The 21356-nt window shown below is 38.9% G+C and overlaps 1 protein-coding gene across 5 annotated transcripts in view; it reads left to right on the top strand.

Annotated features, from left to right (window-relative positions):
• ncam1a (neural cell adhesion molecule 1a) overlaps positions 1-21356 on the top strand; it is a 235815-nt gene that overhangs the window by 151463 nt on the left and 62996 nt on the right. For all 5 annotated transcript variants that reach the window (XM_066646121.1, XM_066646123.1, XM_066646122.1 and 2 more), the window contains exons 2-8: positions 133-207; positions 839-1048; positions 2323-2466; positions 5943-6080; positions 7554-7671; positions 8955-9115; positions 9634-9776. In XM_066646121.1, the coding sequence (XP_066502218.1) occupies positions 133-207; positions 839-1048; positions 2323-2466; positions 5943-6080; positions 7554-7671; positions 8955-9115; positions 9634-9776 (989 nt within the window). The remainder of the gene's footprint in view (positions 1-132; positions 208-838; positions 1049-2322; positions 2467-5942; positions 6081-7553; positions 7672-8954; positions 9116-9633; positions 9777-21356) is intronic.

Genomic DNA, 21356 nt, shown 5'->3' on the forward strand with positions numbered 1-21356 from the left:
GAATTACTTTGAGCAAAGTATCTATATAATGAATTAAAAGGAACGCGTCTTGTTAGGGCAATGTGGGTAAACGAGGGTGATTGCTTTCTGAACCTGTGTGTGATCTCTTCCTTCTCTCTGTCTCTGTCTCAGTTTCCCTGCAGGTAGAGATCACGCCACCCCATGGAGAAATCAGCGTTGGAGAATCCAAGTTCTTTTTGTGTGAAGGTAGGTGGGCAACTGGCTCTGTGATGAAACAAACCGGCAGCCATTTCATCAGCGTTAACCTCCCGCCTAATAGCCTACCTGCTCCTCAGTGGCTGCCAGCTCTTGCCCACTGTTATGCTTTAGAACAAATGCTTTAATGTTTTATTATTAAAGGCAGAGCTGACCAAAGCACACTGAATTAATGTATTCCTTCATGTACAGCCTTCAGATTATTATCATCAACAGCTTTTATTTACAGTAGTCCCCGCTGTCCACTGTTATTGATAGACTTCCAGCTGAAAACCTGCAAGATGTTGTGGAATATACATGTTGAAGAGCAAAAACAAAGTTTATTCCATTATGAATGAGAAATACCTGAAATATTCAGAGGAAGATGGTTTTTCTTTGCCCTTCCTTCAAACAAGTGTAAAAAACAGCTTAGAAAACAACTTTAAAGTGTTTTTCTTTTTCACTTTTATTTTTTTTTATTTACAAGTAGTACATCAACTCAAATATATTTTGAACACTGATGGCTACTACTCCACCACCACTTATCCACCATCAGTTATATATATATATTTATATTTTTTCCTCCCTCTCTCTCTCTCTCTCTCTCTCTCTCTCTCTCTCTCTCTCTGTCTGTGTGGTTCAGTGGTTGGTGATGTTAAGGAGATCGACTGGTTTGCTCCCAATGGTGAGAAGCTGCTGCCCAACAGGCAGGACATCAGTGTGTCCCGTAGTGACGAGACCTCATCCACTCTCACTATCTACAGTGCCACAGTGGACAATGCTGGTATCTACAAATGTGTGGCAAAGGATGGGGAGAAGGAGACCCAAGCCACAGTCAATGTAAAAATCTACCGTAAGTGACCACTTCATTACTGCAACTTAATTAGAACACACTAATACTGTTATTGTGTTGAATTACTGCCAAATTAATTATGGCATCAGTAGGGGATTTAAAAGTACTTGGTTAAGCTTAAATACTCAAGAAAAACATTTCTTTAATTTATAAGAAAAAGTGTAACGTGTTGTGTGATGAACATTGTACATTAATGAATTCCCAGAAATGAGTCGTACACAATAATAATTTATACAAGAAAAAGCTCTTGTTATAAATATACTTTTGCTTATGGTAAAAAATACAGCTTACCATGACATCCTTAACCAAGAGTGTTTTAATTTAATCTTTAACTTCGAAAGCTTTTGCAATTCATTTTAAGATTTCTTTAAATGTTTTACATAATTGTTCTGTTAAGTTCATTTCTTTTCTTTTTTTAAATGTCTGAAAATGTTTAAATCTCTGTATAATTCAACTATGTAATAAGTTGTGACAGCCCTGCTGTAATTTAAAAATCATAAACCATAGCTTGAGCATAAGGAATCTACAATAAAATAGGATTAAGTTAAGCGCAGATTAAGCATATCACAGCTTAGTGTGTGCTGTGCTTCTTCATTAACAGAGTTTCAGCTTGTATAGCCATTTCTTTGCTTTAAAATCCAAAGAAAACATATAGTGTAACATATCTAATGTCATGGGAAACCTAGGTTGTGTTATTTATAAAAACTCTGAGAGCTCCCCAAAAGGAGCAGATCCTCCTCGGGCTATTGTGGTTTTTCATGGTCTTTCATTACTGCTCATGTTCTGCCTGCACTCAGGACGACTATTGTGGACAGAGCCTGAGGTGGACACCAGATAGTATCTGTTTTTTTTTTTTTTTTTTGCCACATTGTGCAATGTATGTATATGTACTGTAATGGAAAGTAAAGGTACCTACCTTTAGCCCTATCATTTTGTGTAGGCTAAGGACCCACCGTGATACAGTTACAGAAAAGTAATATATGAACGCTAATACACTGACTGTAAAATGCTAGTTTTTGAAAATGCTAGAATTGATTATTCCAGAAATTCTATCTCACATTTCGAAAGAGCCATTACACTGGCACTTTGTGGCCTGGGGTTATAATAAATCCTGCACTAAACCTATTTTAAACGCAGCCATTAATATGTTGGGGACCTGATTTTTGGAGCACAAACTGGTTCATTCAGAAACCACAAAGTGTTCAGAGGTGCACTTCAGTAGACACAATGGAAAATAATAATTTATCACCTGTGTTAAATGTTGTTTGCTACAGAAAAGCTCACGTTCCAGCACGCTCCGTCCCCTCAAGAGTTCAATGAGGGGGATGATGCTGACATTGTGTGTGATGTCATCAGCTCCCCACCACCCACTATCATCTGGAAGTACAAGAGGGCCAAGATTCAGCCAGAGAAAGATGGTAAGATATTTTAAAGGATTTATCATCATCTGGCAGATTCATCAGAATCATCACAAAAACATGAAGGCATGTCCAAAAGACATTTGTAGTTTCACTGGCTTTTTCTTCAAGATGAGTGTTAAATGGTATGAAATCTCATGGGTAGAAAAAGAGGGTGAATAAAAGATACACTGCCATAAGTAATATTGTTGTAATACAAATATAATTAGTTACAACTATATGTAAATTTCTATGAAATGAGGTAATCTTAAGAATACAGTGAAACCTTAACTTACAAGTAAATAAATGTACGAATTTTCCAAGATACAAGCCGTCACTCTGTCGATTTTTTGCTTTAGGATGCGAGATAAGATCAAGTTACGAGCTTACGCCACCCGCCACTAGTTGGCCTCGTGAGCATTCAGTTCACTTGGTTATCTTGCTGTTCAAGCATCTCTGTCATATCACTGTTTTTGTATCATTGCATAGTATTACGTGTGTAGCAAGTAAGTTAATTTAAGCAAAAGAGCATGAAAAGAAAAACTCCCCCAACCTCCTCCACCAACCACATTCACCTCCGACAGCATGTTCATATGATCTTCGAGGTAAATACACTTAATAGAAACTGTTTATTTCTTTACATTATTTTTTCTTATGTGTTATTATTTTTATATTTTTTTGTTTTTTATAAAGTACATTTTTCTTATTTAAAAACACGTAACAAAGAAGTTGGTTTTTCGGGGTCTGGAACCGATTAATAGTATTTCGATTCATTCTAATGGGGAAATTTAATTTGATATATGAGCAAATTGAGTAACGAGCTCGGTCACAGAACGAATTAAACTCGTAAGTCAAGGTAATACTGTAGTATGAAATTAAGCTTATTTCATGATGAATTTAATCTTGCTTCTAACTAGTAGACTGTTTGCGTTTTTATTTCTTGAAACAAGGGAAAGACTCATTTCTTTGAAAAAAGCAATATCATTAAATGTAATTTCCTTAACATCAGTAAAAACATGAAAATGCATGAAAATATAAATATCGTCTCAATTGTAAATGTTTTTCAAAAGATAAATCATGTGGTGAGGGGGAAAATAGCCTTTAAAGTCTAAGCCAAATAGACCTTAATGTCTCATAATTGCAAATCCATACAAACACAACAATTTAATGGATCCAAAGCTGTTGCCTGCTGTAATACACTCAACCAAGTGTTGAACACTTATAGAATTTTTCTGTCTTGGTGGAATCATTTCTCAAACATCTGTACTGGACTTTTAGACCTTCAGTTGCCTTTAGATGAGCTCCTAGGGATTCTTATCACAGAGACTTAAATTTGAACAAAAATCCCAGTACATTTCTCTGCACAGATTCATTTCCATGGTGCTCCCAACGCAGTACGCCAACATTCCCATCTGTGCACAATCCACAAAATGACCAAAACACACATTCACATTGCAAGGTCACAGAGATAACAAAATGTAGTAGCTCCGCATGCGATAGTCTCTGCACACCCACAAAGATAGAGCCCACTCTCTCACTTTTTCTTATTCTGTTCCCTCCACCTCTCTCTTGCCCTCATTTTTGCATTCCCCCTCCTCATTTTCATCTTTATCTGTCCGCCCTGTCACCGTGTTCTCCCTCCCTTTTCGCTCATGTGCATTGAGCACAGCCGCATGTTCGCAGGTTCATCCGCTCTGACACAGAGGAAGCAGCGTGAAATTGAAGCTCCCCATCTTATTAAGAGAAATAGAAATTGTCAAGGAGGGAAGCTTTCTGAGGCTATGATGTTTTCATCTAAAGCTGCTGTGAGCACGCTGCCGAGTGCCTCTCCCTCTCGCCATTCTTTTTTTGCCTTTTTTGTTTGCTTCGTTTGGATGGACCTATTTTAACCTGAGAGTGCTCCCTTCTTCCCCACCCCGCTGGAAGAGAATGAGTGACCACAGCTGTGCGCTGCCAGGCTCGACCTCCGGGGCCTGCTAGTGGATGTGTTTTTCACTTCAAAACCACTAATTGTAGCAGAGCTCGAAACCCGAGCTGCAGTATGTAAATAACACATTTTCCACATTGCTGCAGTTAACTCTCTCTTACCCTTAATGCTAGCTTCCAAGGACTTTAGCAAAATAGCGTTGTTAATAACTCCCCATTTATGTATACATCAATTTTGGAACTAGAATTTGTGTGGGTTTTTAATTTGTTTTATTTTATTTATTTATTTTTTATTTTGCACTGCATAAGTTTCTGTGCATGCTACTGCATTCAGAGTAAAATTCAGATTTGTAGGCTTATATTGTTGATATGGATGTTTAGTCACACCAGGCATAAACAGTTTGGAAACTGGAAATAATTCTGGTTAGCAAGTTAGCTAGCAAGCTGACTGTAAGCATATCTATGACCCCAGAGTCCTGTATTACCTGGGTCCTATGTTCCCCAGTTGAGAGTTCTGTTAACACACGTTAATCCTACTCCTATATTTGGTCAAGTCTAACCTGTTTCCAGAATTCTTCTGTAATTACTGATTATTAATAATCATTGTCCAGTTGTATTGGAACACAACAATTCATACAGCCAAACCAATTGTTATAATTTTATTTGATTATGAAATACTTTAAAATAATTGGATTATATGTGGATTCTGGGTCAAATCTTGCCTGACCAAAAAAGAAAGTCTCAGTTGAATTCTTGATAAAAAACTTGTTTGGCTTGGTTTTGTCCACAAAAATAACCCAGGATATTTTATTGCTGCATGCTATATTAGTAAAACTTAATATTCACCATGGATTTGGGAACGTAAGACCCTGGGAGAGCACGAATTTAGAAATGTAGAATATGGGAACTAGGAAACTCCAAACAACTTGCTAACCACAAATATTAATCAGTAACACTAAAGAGTAAATATAGCAGATAATTATATGCACATGAAAAACAATGCTGGACACTGATCTGTAACATCTGTGGTTAGCCAAGGGGCTAACATGTCAGTTAGCAAACTAGCTAGTCAAGCTTACCACAAATCATGAAATCTCTGTTTCAGTCTCTGAATTCTAAGAGAAGTTTCATATAGTTTTTGCAGCAGTTTCCACTGAAACACTTTAATAAGAAGCGCTTATTGAATAAATTGCTGTGCTTTTGTCTTGCTATGAAAGGGTTATGTTTATTCGAACACTGCTATATTCATTCGTGCACGTTATTCTTGCTCCTTTTCTTTTTTCGTCATTAGATCTTACGACTGTAACAACTGTAGGGTTCACAGTGACACTGTTTTATGTGGACTTTATTGGGGCTGAAATATAGGTGGCGCTGGTGGGGAGGTCATAATTTTTTTTATTTTGTTTTGTTTTTTTTTCTTTTCACTCTAAGTGTGAAGTGTGGCAGAGTCTCATTCAGCCACCCAGTGTGTAATGAGGGGCTCGTTAACGTGGTCTCCTTATCTCACTCAAGAGTAATTACTGACTCATTTTGCATCCCTGCATCATTTCTCTGTCTCCTTCTGCCCGCAGTGCGCTTCAAGGTCCTGAGCAACAACCACCTCCAGATTCGCGGCATCAAGAAGACGGATGAGGGGGACTACACCTGTGAGGGCCGCATCATGGCCAGAGGAGAGATCGACCTTAGGGTCATCAGGGTCATCGTCAATGGTGAGGATACAATCTGCGTGGCCACCTACACTCTATATGAACTTTTAAAGCCTGGGCTTTCTACAAAATTAAGCTCAAGTAAAACATTATGGCATTTGACATGTGCTTTTACCCAGAGCAAAGTATATAAATAAAGTGGAAGGCTAATGCATTGTATGTGCTCTTGCCCAAGGATTGTATTTGGTATAGCATGCATGTGCCTGAGCAGGGAAGCGAACTCCATCCTGTTGTTTAGTATTCAGCCACACTAGGCCAACAGCTAAAGAGCCGTTCCTGTTTACTAATCATAATTGTGTTATTGTCCTTTCCAATGCTAATATGAATGCTACAATGTGCAAATGAACCTCAAATAAATATTTATTTACTTATTTTTTGGCTTAAAATTTATATATGTTAAATAGAGCATGAGTATTTCAAACGATAATAAATGCTTCATATTCAGCCATGTCTTGCCCTTTAGCCACGGCTCACCCCAACTTTTCATATTCTCAGGATTTTTTTTTTTTTTTTTTTTTTTTTAACACGGTCACTTTCACCTGAACATTTTGTACTTGGTGCTCTGCGGTCAATCACTGTCTTCTGGGGAGGGCAAAACAAAACATGGGCAAGGCCAGCTTTTATAAAGGGTAGGACAATCATGCACATGCATCTGGCCTGGCTTTTAAAACAAAGAGCAGAGAACAACAAGAAGAGAAGTGTGACCTCATTCTCTGCTCAACACCTTTATTCTTTTATATCTGTACATAGAAATTGGTTGTTTGCTGCTATATTAATGTGTAAAATGTCAAATATATCACCTTTATCTGAGGCAATCCTGACCAGTCACAGTTACAAATGTGTTCTGATGTGTTTATTGTCTTTCTCCTGTCTCCTGCAGAAATATTATTTAGCTATTATCTGTACTTATTCATCAATGCATTTTTATAAAGTACTACTATTTTATCCCGTCTGTGCAACCCTACTGGGGAAGCATGCACCACTGAGTTCCCCATGACTATTATTAGTAAGTTATACACTACAGCAGCAATTAGAATGTTGGGCACATCGGACTGAAGATATGTTTTCTAAGGCATGCTAATTTAAATACTTATTTTTAAAGGCTTAATTGGTGTTTCCAATACAAAATACAGAGACATAATTGATTAACATAAGGCTTTCATATTAATATGTTTCTGAATCCAATTTTTGCAATTGTAAATTAAACAAGATATTTTGGGAATGCCCCCTGCTTTAAAATCATTATCAGCTCTGTACAAGCTCTGGCAACTCATGAAGAAGCTTGAGAAAATGCCAAAAGTATCTGATGCTGTATGAAGACAGAGTGAAAACAAAGACATGACGTTGGTTTAGCACTATTATGGCCACTGTCTTATTGTGTAGGTCTTAAGTTGGATGTGTATTTGATGCGAGTGTATGATTTCACATATGGTATGTTTATCTCTCTTTCTCTCTCTCTCTCTCTCTCTCTCTCAGTTCTGCCCACTATCAGGACCCGATATAGTTCGATCAATGCCACTGCAGATATTGGGCAGTCTGTGATGCTAGCATGTTATGCAGATGGATACCCAGAGCCCACCGTAACGTGGGCACAGTAAGTAGCACACCACTATACTGACTATATTAGCGCATTTATATATAATTTAAAATAATACAAATAATAATATCTTACATTTAAATGCCTCCTTAAATTCTTAATTCCAAAGCATATTGAATGTCTAGACATGTGCAATATAAGGGTAAGTGTAAATAAGTAATAGGGTGGCAAAATGGCGCGACAGATAGTGTCAAACAAAAGATGATTTGCTATTAAAGATAATATCAGTTAATTATAATAAGCCATTTTATTTAAAAGATGAGGGTGACACTCATTGTAAACATACTGCATGCAATAGTATTGTTCTTCCATTACAGTATTCAGTTCTCTTTCAGCTCATAGGGAAAGCTTAGTCAGTGGCCTATTGACAGTGGCAAGCTTCTCTGACCAGAGCAGAGGGGGATCAGCATTATTGAAGCTTGTAAATAGACAGCGCTGTGGATGGCGGAAACACTTTTTCATCCTTCCAGCTGCCATTAGCCCTAGCATCTGGCAGCCTGTGCTGGGACTCTGACCCAAAGCACTAGTGACTCCTTTTGCAGAGGAAATGGGGAAAAGGGGTAGGGGTGTGAAAGTGAAGTGGGGGCAGGAGAGAACGAGAGTCAGAGAAGCCAGAGGAACAGATCAGCTCTCAGCCTCGAAAAAAAATGTATTTATTTCTCCTCTCCAGAGAATAGCGCTGTCGTTTTGGGGCGTCTGCACAATCGCTTGCACTACAGCCGAGAGGGATCAGGGACTGGATCCAGACTTTGCCACTGATTTAATGTCGCAGTGAGATGCTGTTTGGAGAGAGGGGTAGGGGCAGCGTTCATCCATCCAAGAGGCACATCATAAGAAATCAACGTGATTTTTAAGGCCTCCGGACATTCTTTATGGCTGCTGTGCTGGCTCGGAGCTCTCAGAGCACAGTGGCGGACAGGGGAAGTGTGACAAAGCAAATCAGCCTGCCTTTTCTTTGCTTTTCTTTCTTCCTCTCCTTTTCTTCCTCACTTCCACCACGTATGTTCTGGTTCCCTCCACTGAGCTTTGGCGGCTGTGGCCCGAATCTATACAACAGGAAATGCAATCCATTCTGTGGCAGCCCTTTTTCTTGTGCACTAACTGTTGAGGAAGTGTAGAGAGAGAAGAGAGAAAAACCATATTCATGACATTGCAGAGGTAGGGAGAGCGTGAAGGCCAGAAAGAAAACGCAGCCATGTGAGAATTTTCTGTGCCTCTGTCTACCTCTCTCACTCTGTCACCCCACTCTCTCTCTCTCTCTCTCTCTCTCTCTCTCTCAGTAATAATGTGGTGATGGTGCCTGATGAGAAGTACAGTCTGAACGACGACGGCTCAGAGCTGACCATCAAAGACGTGAAGAAAGTGGACGAGGGAGAATACGTTTGCATCGCCCGCAACAAAGCAGGAGAGAAAGAAGAGGAGGTCAGCCTCACTGTGTTTGGTAAGAGACAGACAGTCGCCCCTGAGTGTCCCTGTAGCAGCAGGAGAATCCAAATGAGCCTTGATCAAGCACAGGGAACAATCCAGGTTGCAATCCTAAGCAAGTTTCCGGCACCTGTCATTCTGAAGCGCTCTTATCTTGGGGGTGTGAAATGTTGCGCGTTTTTCCTTTTCTCTCCCCTGTTCCCACATCTAGCAAGCGTTGCGAGATTAAAACAGAGGAAGACGAATAAAAACTAGCTCTGCTGAAAATGAAAGCGCATCAAAGTAGCTTCCATTAAAATGGCTCTCCGGTTGTTGAATTAGAAACAGTGCGATGATTAATTATTGAAAGCAGCTTTTAAGTGGAATATGTTCCTGTGGTTGTCAAAACGTTCCAACTTATCAGGAAAAGGTCTGTGTTTTGTGTTTTTCCAGGATAGAGCAGGCTTAATAATTTCACATTGATAATCAATATCTTCTGAACAGTCTGAGAGTGGTTCAATTTTTCATACTTTCTGTGTGTTTGTGTGTGTGTAGTGCAACCCAAGATCACGTACCTGGAGAACCAGACAGCTTCAGAGTTGGAGGAGCAGATCACTCTGACCTGTGAGGCCACGGGTGACCCCACCCCCAGCATCGTGTGGAGCTTTGGCCGTCGAGTCTTCAGCGAAGAAGAGCAGGTGCTGTGGTCAGGGAGGGGGGGGGGGGGCATAGGGGGTCAGGGAAAGGGCAGTAAGGCCTGGGTCAGGGCAGGGTCCTTTTGCATTAGGCGCTGGTGTATGAGAACCTCAGCTCTGAATATTGAATAAAGCTCTGTGCAAGTAGAAACCTTCTACACCCCTTTATTATACAGCCAAATACACCACACTTGAATGCAGTGGAATATATTAAGGAGAGCCTCCTTCACCTTTGAACAGAATATTTAATAGGAGTTCAGATAGGTCAGGTGAATAATAGTCAGCTACGTCAGTGCGCCGGTTCCTCCATACAGGGTTGATGAAAAGATTGTGAGAGAGTTAAATTGAAAGGTGAGAGGGAAAAAAAAATATCTGCTTTTTCAAGGACAAGCACAGAGTTCAGAAACATCAGTTCTGTTCTGAGCTCTTATCTAAGTGTCCTTTTAGAATCTGTGCTCTCGGTTCAGCCGAAGGGTTTGAAAGTGCCAAACGAACAAACAAAATGTCAGAAGACCATCGTACCACACCTAAGTCTCAGATGTGTTAATGTGTTTGCCTGGCACTTAGACATGCTCCTTTTAAATATGCAGTCAGCTTGTGGAGCCTAGAGCAGCAGTATTCAAACAAACTGGCTTATATGCAGCACGGTTATTTATCAATACCAGAGACCATCCTACTGATATAGTGCTGATGTTTATATAACTTTCTATATCCTCCTGCAAGTTTCTACCTGTACTTTCATTTGAAGTATTCAATCTCACCACTTCCCCATCTCCTCCCTTTTCCTCAGTCCTATCTCTCCTCACCAAGGGGGGGTCCAGCCTTCAGCAAAACTACATTTATTTTACCAGTTCACATGTGTGTTATATTTTTCATTGGCTTTCGTTCGCTGGTGTTGTGGTGTATTTTCCTTTAACGCCAAATGTGTTATTCTACAGGCTGTACACGTTTTGCTGTTAGATCCTGTGTCACATTTAGCAAGTTAGCCAGCAATAAGCCCACTTAGCCAGCCTTTGTACTTTCCATCGTAGTATGATTTAATATATATACAGTTATATATATATAATACATATATAGTTACGCCTTGCGCCCAATGATTCCAGGTAGGCTCTGGACCCACTGTGACCCTGAATTGGATAAGCGGTTACAGATAATGAATGAATGAATGAATATATAGTTATAATACATATAGACAGCTGTATAAACTGATTCCAGAGACTGATTTTGTGGGGAGTTTAAATCTTTACAGAGGGAATAAACATCCATATGATAACTTCCTAAGGAAGCATTGTACATTTCATGCATTAGACATCTGCATTTACTCTGCATTTACTTTGCCTTTCAGCGTAAACAAGCTTAAAATGTCAAAAACATATGGTCAGTCTGTACACCCGGCACACTGACCACACTCACTAACAAGAGCAGGGGTCATACTAAACAGCCAGAAAATAACCTTTTTTTTTTTTTCACTGTGATAAATTACAGCATGTTGTACATAATACAGAGACATTGTACGTTTTTTGTTTTTCTCTCTTTTAATTGGATATATATTTACAATTATAATATGTCACGTGTAAAGGAGAATGCACATATAACTCTACATTTCTTCAATATCCTAACAACCTTATTAGCTGGCAATTTTTTGGGAAGATTTCCAGTGTAATTTAAGCTTGATCCCGGAATAAAAATGATTTCTGGGTAAATAGCTATACACTTTTTAAATTTAGCACAGGCTTTAGTCCACATCCACAAAACCAGACTTTAGTTACAACCTTAACACTAATTATATTTAATTATATCACAAATATTATCATAATGTTTAGATCGTTAAAATCCTGGTTGATCACAAAATGTTCGTGCTGTTCAGGCTCCAGTGGCCTCCCCAGCCTTGTGCGGGACCCTTTTTCACTGCTATGCAATAAATATGCTCCACTCTGCACACTTCAGCCACTCTGCTTAATTAGCAGCCTTGAAACGGACCATTTCCCATTCCTTCATTTTTCATCATAACACAGTCAAACGGCATCAAACGACATCAGCTAACGGCTCCTATCAATATTCAGCTCAACACAGAACCAAACCCTGTCGCTCTTTCTGCCTCTTTATCTTTCTGCTCCATCTCCTTCTCTTTTCCTTCCTCTTTTTTTCCTTCCATCATGCAGAAACTATGATGGAACGTTCTGGGCAGATAGTGTCCACCCCTCTAATTCGAACGCGAGGTCACTATCGACATTTCAAGTTAAGCTAATTGTTGGTTGCCTCTGAACACAATGATTGGGCTTGTGTTAAGGAAGGAAAGCCTTAGGGTGCAGGCCTGGAGCAACAGCTGTGTGGATTCAGGGCTGATAAGTTTAGAGATGGGCTTGTTTATTTATTTTGTAGAGGTGAATGCCTCTGGTCATTCTGCAGGTTCCTTCCTCACCTTCCTCCAGGCTTATCTGAGATGCAACACCTCTATGGCTCTCACTCATTCTCCGCCAGCGCTGTTAGTGAATGATAGAAAATGTTTTATTCCATCCCTGAGCATGGGGATTAGTGTGATGAATTGAACAGCTGATGTGTAGGAGCCAGCTCTAAGTCTGCTGGATCGCGTTGGCTGCTGAAAGGTGCCCAGTTAGAGACCTGTTTGACCACAGCCTCTGGGATCAGTTTTTTCGGGTCTGGACTGCAGGCATGAGATATACCTCCTGTTTAAATCTATGCTCAGGCACCCGAAGAGATGCTATTTGCCTTACAATAGTCTATCTGACAGCATCCTGTATTATTTTCCTCAATATTTTCCCTCTGCCGGCCTGGAATGGCAGTATCCAAAGTCAGAGGAAAGAAATTCAATTCCAACCATATTGTTGCACCCTTATTGAACCCCAGGATGTGTACGGTCCATAACATTTTCTCCTCTAAAGACTGTCCCAGCAGAATGCCTGAGGAAAATGACAACTACATCAACCTTTTTTGAACGGGAATATCACAGGCACAGTTCCGCAAGAATCCAAGTATTAGTGAACATTACATCCGGCTCTGTCTTTTTCAACTTCCTTTCAGTGTGTGTGATTATTACCATGGGTTAAGGGTGCTCAAGGCCTGAGGATTGGAATGGGTCTAAATAGTCATGCTATGCTATCTTAAGAAGATAATCTTGTTATGAGCCCTTGCATGGCTCTCCTGCCAAGCGCGTTCCCCGCTCTCCAGGAATTAAGGCTGTTCTTGTTTTCCTTTTCATGTAAACCTTTTGCAAAAGAGGAGAAATGCCTTATTTTTTGCAGTAGCATACAGATCTGCACTTCAAAACCAAATGAAAATAGCTGGTTTGATATCTTCTCAAGAACGTATTTATGAGCCATTTGGTCCTCCAGCTCAAATACCCATGTGGATGATTACATACATATATATATATTTATATATATATGTTTCCATTTGAATATGAATGGTCTGTAATGGTTTAATCAACAGCATTGTATTCAGAGTGGAAACTGCTATATTAATATGGGTCATTATTGCCATGGCTACAGTCGTCTTGCTCTGACATATTTCGTATGCTTTTAGCATTCCCTGCCACGGTGTTAGAGTTGAGGGAGAAGTCAGAAATACACAAAGACGTGAGAGGATGAGGTGAAATAGAGGGGCCATATCTTTATCTGCATAGACAAAGCAGCTAAATAATGAAAAAGCTCCTGCTTTCTTCTTACTTTATGTTCTGCCCGGAAGCATGGCAGGATGCCTGTCCATGGTTATTGCATGAGCCCTGAGAGACTCAGAGAGCACACACTTTGATATCGAAGAGGATGTTCATCTTTCACATATAGCCAGAGTGAATCTTTAAGGGATACTTTACCTGATAATATGAAAGCATAAAAAAGATGTGTCTGTTCTGTGAAGATATGTGATTACATATAGCTGCAATACTGAAGGTACAGAAGTCAGTGGACTCTAAACGGGGATGTTATGCCCTGGGCGAGCATGGGTAAAATGTCATAAAGTATGTGCTAGTCATGTTTTTCAGTGTCAGGGATAAAAGGTTAAAAATATCTTTGTTAGTGTTTACTCAATCCAACGTTTGCCTTTATTAGTGATTCCTATCTTTTCAAGAGTCTTTGCTAGGTCTTCAAAGAAATCAGCAGTAGGTTTTTTCTTCTTCTTCTTCAAACTTTAAACATTTTGTTGCATGTTCTGCTTCTCACGACTGAAGTACTCCCAAATACAGTATATTAACTGGGTTTGCACAAATAGTCAGACTCAACATATCAGGAATGTTAATGAATATATGCTGTAAAATATATTTTAAGTCTAATTAAATAAGCAGCTCTTATAAAAAAAATCTTAAAGGTAATTTTAAGTAAACCTAAGCCAAGTTGAAGTGTATTTCCCAAGTGTAGCTCTAAGTGAAGTAAATTGGATTTTTTTATAAAAGAATACTTTAAATATACTTCAGTTGAAAGAGTGGTAAACTGTGAGTACACTAAGATGACATACTGATGACACCAAGATTATACTCTACTAAAGTATACTTTAATAAACTAGTATATAGGTATACTTTACTAGTAATATACATCTGTCCCATTTGTAATGTAATGGATTATAATTTGATTTAAGCCTGTGACAATACTCTAACACCCAAACATGATGAAAACATACATATTTTACTAAAAGACCATTCCCAGTATTTGTAAAATATGTGAATATCTGGCAACTTTGAGAGGATATTATCGCTGATAGAAAACTCTTTTCATAGCTCTACTTTTAGGCAAATAAGAGTGTATGCCATCAATTGATAGGGGCTTTCTTCCTGAAAAAACAATAACTACAAATATGATGAAATGTCCTCAGTGTACAATTGACTTTTTAGTAGATATGGTATTTTACTTTTACTCACTTATTTTAAGTTTAAACGAAGTATACTAAGAGCATACATTAAGATGGCCCCACTACACCGTCTGTTGTTTCATTCATCATTCATTCATTATCTGTAACCGCTTATCCAGTTCAGCGTCGCGTTGGGTCCAGAGCCTACCTGGAATCATTGGGCGCAAGGCAGGAATACACCCTGGAGGGGGCGCCAGTCCTTCACAGGGCAACAAATGCATTTACTCTGTCTGTTGTTAGTTCAGCCATATTTCACATTCCATTTCATGAACTAAATTTGAAACCATTCAGCGGTGACCAGAGGTTCTCTTTTCCCTGGAAAAGTACTCTTTTTGGGACCCCCACCTAAAAGCTTCAGCGCTGTAGGTCCGTTTTACTTTTTGACGAGTAAATTACATCTGCACCGTTTTTGTTTAGTTATACACAAAAACGGACAAATTCTCTGGATTATTAAAACCAGAACACCAGGCGAGCGAGGTGTTACTCAAAATAAACGAGGCTGTGAATTTGTTACAGCACCGTTTTATCAGTCGGACCCTTGTAGAAATGTAAGTCAGTAATAAATAACTAGTTCCCAGCGATGCAATACTGATTACTTGGTTGATCAAATGTTAAGGTGCTTGGTTTTATAAATGTTCAAAAACTTAAATCTTGTTGCTTTCTGGGAAACGAGTTGCTTGAATGTCATCTCAAACATAGTGCTTCAGGTTTGTAGCTTTGTATGAACAGAAAATAACAGGCTTTCCATGATCATACACACACTCTCAGCAACTGACAAGATAAACTATTTTTATAGTTTATTATCTGTTATTGTTGTAAACAAAGACATTGATATGACAAACCAAAGCATCTCCAGACCTTCCCATGATGAGGGATGTATTTTGGACTTTCCTGTTTTTGAAAACATCTGTGATAATGGCATTTTTGTTTTGTTTTTTTAACAATAACTCTAATGAATTTTTGCCACCAAAAATTCATTTAGCTAAAGTGATTATTATTGACTATGTATACATTTGTTCTATAAAGCATAAGGAGTTCCTGCATATAGGGGAAATAGAAAATCTCTGCATATATGACTGAAGAATTTTTGGAGACAATGTCTGATTGCTCCTTTAAATCTAGGTTAATAAAACCTGAGTGGTTAGCCTTTTCAAAAGGCTTTTCAAAAACTCATGACCAGTCACTGCCCCTGAGACATGACTTGAGTGCAGCAGTTTAGGAATGTTAGCTTACCATGAAGTTCCCTTGGCGCTCAGTCTGGAGTAGTGCTTGCCTTGTGAGACCCTAGTCTCTTATCAGCGCCTCACTAATGGCAGGTCAGGCATGAATATCAGTGCTAAATGAATGCTTGGCTGCCAGTGAAGTGGACAACGTTTGCTTCACTCTGTTTCTAACCTTTTTACTTACGCTCATCGACAGTCACCATCTCTCAAGGGCACTTGTGCAAACCCAATTAAGATCTTGTTTTTCTCTCATCTGACCCGTGGAGAGCCGTTTTTAGACTAGGCCATCTCCGGATAAGCAGACGTTGCCTGTGGGGGCTGCTGTTTGAGGCTGCATGTGCAGGTCTAGCTGATGAGCATTGGATTGGCATGGGCTTGCACCTAGCCAGTGTGTCAGAGGGCTCAGGCAAAGAGATGTGTCTGATTGTGAAAGTTGTAATCATGCGGATGGGTAGGAAGTAGGGCTTTAGCCCTGACTGCACTGTCAAAACAGTGAAATAAAGCACATGCTAAATAAAATCCATGCTAAATAAAATGCCCTCTCTTCATCTGACATACCGTGAGTGCACCGTGTGAGCTCCGAGTCTTTGTTGTCTGTGTGTATGCCTGCCCTAATCCAGAGGAGTTTCTTTTTCTATTAGATGTTGTATAACTGTATTAAGGATAAAAGTGCTTCAGAGAACCCTCCCCCCGTCTGTTCCAATTAACTAAGTGCTATTTCAAAGACTTTGGTGGGCCAGTTGATACTTGTATGAATAATTCCCTGGGAGAGCGAGTTATCACTGCTTTTTGCTGCCAGTGCCAGTTTTCATTTGCAACCCCCACGTCCCATTTCTCAGCCTTTATTCCATTCCTTTAAGGTCTGTGCCAAATGACTGGATGAAAGGACAGCCACAATGCCATGGCACGTGCTAGAAGCTGCAAGATCTAGTCAGTTTGCATATTGACATACGTATCCATTTCCCATTCATTTCTTTTAATTTATCAGAGGTGTAGATTAAAATCTCCCATAAAACACCATTGTAAGCATGCAAATTCGGTTTGAGCAGGTGACTTTGATTTCGACTCAACGAATGTGCCTCAGGTATAAAGTGCTGCTGTGAAAGCTACCCATCACTGTCCAATCCGGAGCATTCTGTGTCATCTAGAGGAATGAGTCCAGATAAGGCCTTCTGTAACTATGCCTGATGGATGGTGTATTGACTAAATGAATGTGTTGATCAGAGTCAGTGTCATCTCCATTAGAATCCAAAGTGATAAATGGAGTTATTATTGACCAAGTCATAAAGCGCTCTCCTGCCCTTATCATACTCTCATTGTGCGGGAGAGGGAAGAGCCTTTCTTCCATAATTCATTTGTTAATGCTTAATTATTGAGTGCCTCCACAAGCGCTGTGGCATTTGGACGGCTTATTGGCTCACCTGGCCTGTGGAGTGAATGACCCTTCACGCGTACATGCTCTCATGCCGCACGCAGTGTCCCTAAGGCCTCGCTGGAAGGTGCAGGCACCTTTGCTAATGTCTGCATCGCACCTCTGTAAAGCGGCAAAACTCTGTGTGACTCTTATTCAGAAGAAATGTGATTACAACTGTATTGCAGTGGCTTGAGCATAGAAAAAAAACCATAGGCTGGATAATAAGCTGGAGATAATATACTAGCGCACTTAGGAATTTACACTGTAATTTAATCTATAGTGACATGCATGCACATTCAATAAAGGAAATATAATATTTAAGAGAATGACTTACATAATATTGCTGTACTGTTGCTCTGTATTCATGAACACATCATTAACCAGTGCTGCTAATTGGAAATATGGCTTGATTAAAACACTATGTGATATTGGTATAATTTAATCATCAGGAATAGTGGAAAAGATGTAAGATATAGTTATTTGTGATTAAATCTTTCAATAACTTTTATTATTTATTTTGCAAAAGTCAGACAACACCCTTCAGTTGCTTCATTTTCATTTAAATTTCCAATTAAGTAAAAGTTTTCTCTCTTTAAAGAGAGATTTCTGAGAAGATTAGATAATAAGATAATCTACAAGTAAGGAAGGAGAAAGTCAAAGGAAAGTAAGAACATAATTTTACAATAAATTAATAAATAAATAGATGTAGAGAAATCTGAACTCTTAAATATCATTCAAGACCTGGTACCATGCAAGACCCATCCAATCTGTCACATCGAAGCAACATTTATCTGAAAGGTTGTGTAGTTTTCAAGAGGTTATTGCTGAAAAAAGGATGTACAAAAAAAGAACATTTAAATAAAATGTAATCTGAAAAGTTTCAGAAAAATAGACTGACCACACAGAGCTCAGTACCCAGTTTAACGTGTTTGGGATTGCGTGTTTCATGAGAAGCTGAACATTCAACCTGTGAATAAATCTGAATGTGAATAAGTGTGTAAAATTACTTCTGTAGGTTTCTTTGATAAACTGCTTGAAAGTTTGCAGGCAAATGGAGAATCTGTAATTAAGGCAAAATTTGGGGAAAAATAAAAACTAAATATTGATATTTTTATAATAATTTATATGTAATTTCTGGTTAATAATATATTTTTACTCCTAACTCTGGACAGTAAAAAATAACTTGTACTTAATGATCATTTAGACTGGACAATAACTATAGTGTAGTCAATTTATAGTGGTCAGTACTGTATACAGTATTGTATTTATGGTTAGAGTTGTGTTTTATGTTACTAATTTCGTACTACTTCAGCAAAGCGTAAGTGTTGTAAATGAATAATATTTGCATGTGTGGATCATAATCTTAACTCCCATGGCAGCTACATTGTATTTAAGGCTTTTATGCCATTTTTGTGTGTTTTTTTTTTTTTTTTGTTCACTATAGGCTTCTTGGACTCGGCCAGAGAAACACAAGGTATGGCTACTGAATGTGTAGCCGTGGTAGCCACTAATACCAGAAATATCCATTTCTAGTGCAGAACCTCAAGTGTTGGATCCTTCTCACCCACAAAACCCTTATAGACAAAGGCATAACCACACATTGAAGCACACTCAAACACCCACACACAGGGCTATATGATGAAATAGCCCTCACAAATCTAGAACGGGAGCTGCATCGTTATATGCAGCATCTCACCCATTATTTTCTCTGATGGCTTTTATGCTCAGACATATTGAAGATGTCATCAGGGTTTTCAAAGCTGTACAAACTGATTCCAGCCACTGTCTGGCTTTTTACTATGAGAGCTGTCTGGTTTGTTTATTTATTTATTTATTTATTCCTTGAGTCCCTTCAGAGAACCTTCCCAGGAGACTCAGAAAGAATAATGTTTCAAGGGCTAAGACCCAAGGAGGAGGATCTAGCAGCATCAGAGAGTACACTAACACACCCATAACAACTGTAGCGGGTACATGCTGTACCATGACCATATAACATAGAGCACAAACAAAATCCATCTTAACACCTTAACTACACTAAATAAATTCAGAAGACTCTTAGCACCTGGAAGAGTATCTCAACACTTGTCTGCCTCTGAAAACCAAAGATAGATGTCCTTGTTTGTTTGGCTGTTTGTTGTAAATATTCATGCGTTTTCCACCGAGCTGATAATGAGTGATTCAGATGCATATGGATTGTGTGGGAAGGTATCAGCACACCATCTTCTCTAGATGAAAGCCTACAATTAGACAAGTGCCTACGCTTTATTTCATGTCTTGATCAACAGTATCATGGGTAGAAACTTTTAGCCCCAGTAGGTGTGCTTTTCTCACAACTGCATGTGCTGCTGCAGCAGATCTTTGTCTTTGCTGTCTTACTTGTATACTAAACTCTAAGCACGTCTCACAGGAGAGTTCTCATTATTTGGACTTATTTTTGCATTATTTTGCAGATGGTTGAATAATAAGGAAGCCATCAAATCTGAAATCAAACTTGTATATTTTAGATCAAATGTCAAAGTAGTCCCACTTTGGCTTAACGGCTATTATGCACACACTCAGTATTCTCATAAGTGGTGTCTTGAAAGAATATTGAAGGAGCAGTTCAAAGGATTTCACAGACTGTCCTTTTTTCAGCTGTTAGGTTTTTTTTTATGTGACTTCTGTGTTGTTATTTGTGTGTGATGCGTTTTAATGCAGGATAAAACACTACTGCTGGTTTCCATTGATTACAGAGTTTAGCAGAGTTGTGTTTATGGGCTTGCACAACTACAAATGTAAATAAAATTTAAGGGTGAATATTTAAAGGGTACACATTATGAAAAACATATCAGCTTTTTCAGTGCGAGAGCACATTCATTTGGAGCTCCCACCAAATCACAAACGGTAAAACAAGACCACCCAGTCAGTTTTTTTATGTGGGTTGCCTTAGTTAGTAAACATGGGCTAAAAAGAGCCATTCTAATTTTGTGCTGCGTCTTGGAGAGAGCAGACACTACAGAATTGCCCCACCTCCTCATCAGAGTCTCGCCAATCACAGCCATGGAACCATGTTTATGTGAGAGCACAAAAAAACGAGGCTAAATAGAGAAAAAGAAACCAAAAAATGTATACTTATTAACTATGACAGAAAAAGAGAACAGGGAAGAAAGGGAACTAGAAAATCTTCTCTTTGCTTCTCACTCCTGGGCTCTCACACTGAACTGAGTTGTGGCTCATTTTATTTTAAAGGAACAGGCACTGTTTCACTAAGACCCAAGAACTTGAGTAAAAGGGATAGAGATGTCCCGTTTAAACACATTAACCAAGAACCTGTAGCCACAAAATGGCAGCATTCAATTACAATTCTGTCAAATTAAAAATAGAAATTAAAAATGGAGAACATCGTGCTGCACTGAACATGTACTCGGCCTGTTTCTGAAAACAGGTTTATCCACTTGTTGTATTCTTTACAGAAAAAAAAACAGTTTTTGTGCCATATCTAACTTTAAGGACACACTTCAGAATGTTGAAGGTAAAAGACTGATCAGTTACAGAAACTAGCGTGTTGATACAGAGCAAGAAAAGCCTTACATTTTGGATCAAAGTAGACTTCTTCCCCTTGATGTAGCTTTGCGCACTGTTGGCATTCTCTCAGCCAGCTTCACGACAAGCCACCTGGGGTGCCTGTAAAAGCTCCTGTGTATACACAAGAATCCTTACTTTTAATTTAATTTCAACCATGGTGGAATAAGCCTTTAGATCTAAATATGTGTAAGGATAAGACAAGTACGTTCATAAGATACTTAGTTTTATAGATGTGGCAAAATGCACTGGCACCCCTGCACTTTTTTTTTTTTTTTAGAAAATACAGCACCTCTTCCTAAAATTGTTGCAATTGCTTTAGCACCCACTTGCTTATTTAATTTATATTTGATTAAAACAGCAGAAGATTAGGAATTAAAAACTCCAATAGACTGTAACTCTGCTACCTGTGCGAGGTTTGTCAGATTTAAAAGGTGCCTTCTCCCAGCTGTTTTGAGATTTCTTGAATGTGCTTTATAATCTTTAGATCTGAACTCACTAATATGGCCACTTCAGAGCTCTCCA

This window comes from Hoplias malabaricus, chromosome 15, assembly GCF_029633855.1.
Source record: "Hoplias malabaricus isolate fHopMal1 chromosome 15, fHopMal1.hap1, whole genome shotgun sequence".
Lineage (NCBI taxonomy): Eukaryota > Metazoa > Chordata > Actinopteri > Characiformes > Erythrinidae > Hoplias > Hoplias malabaricus.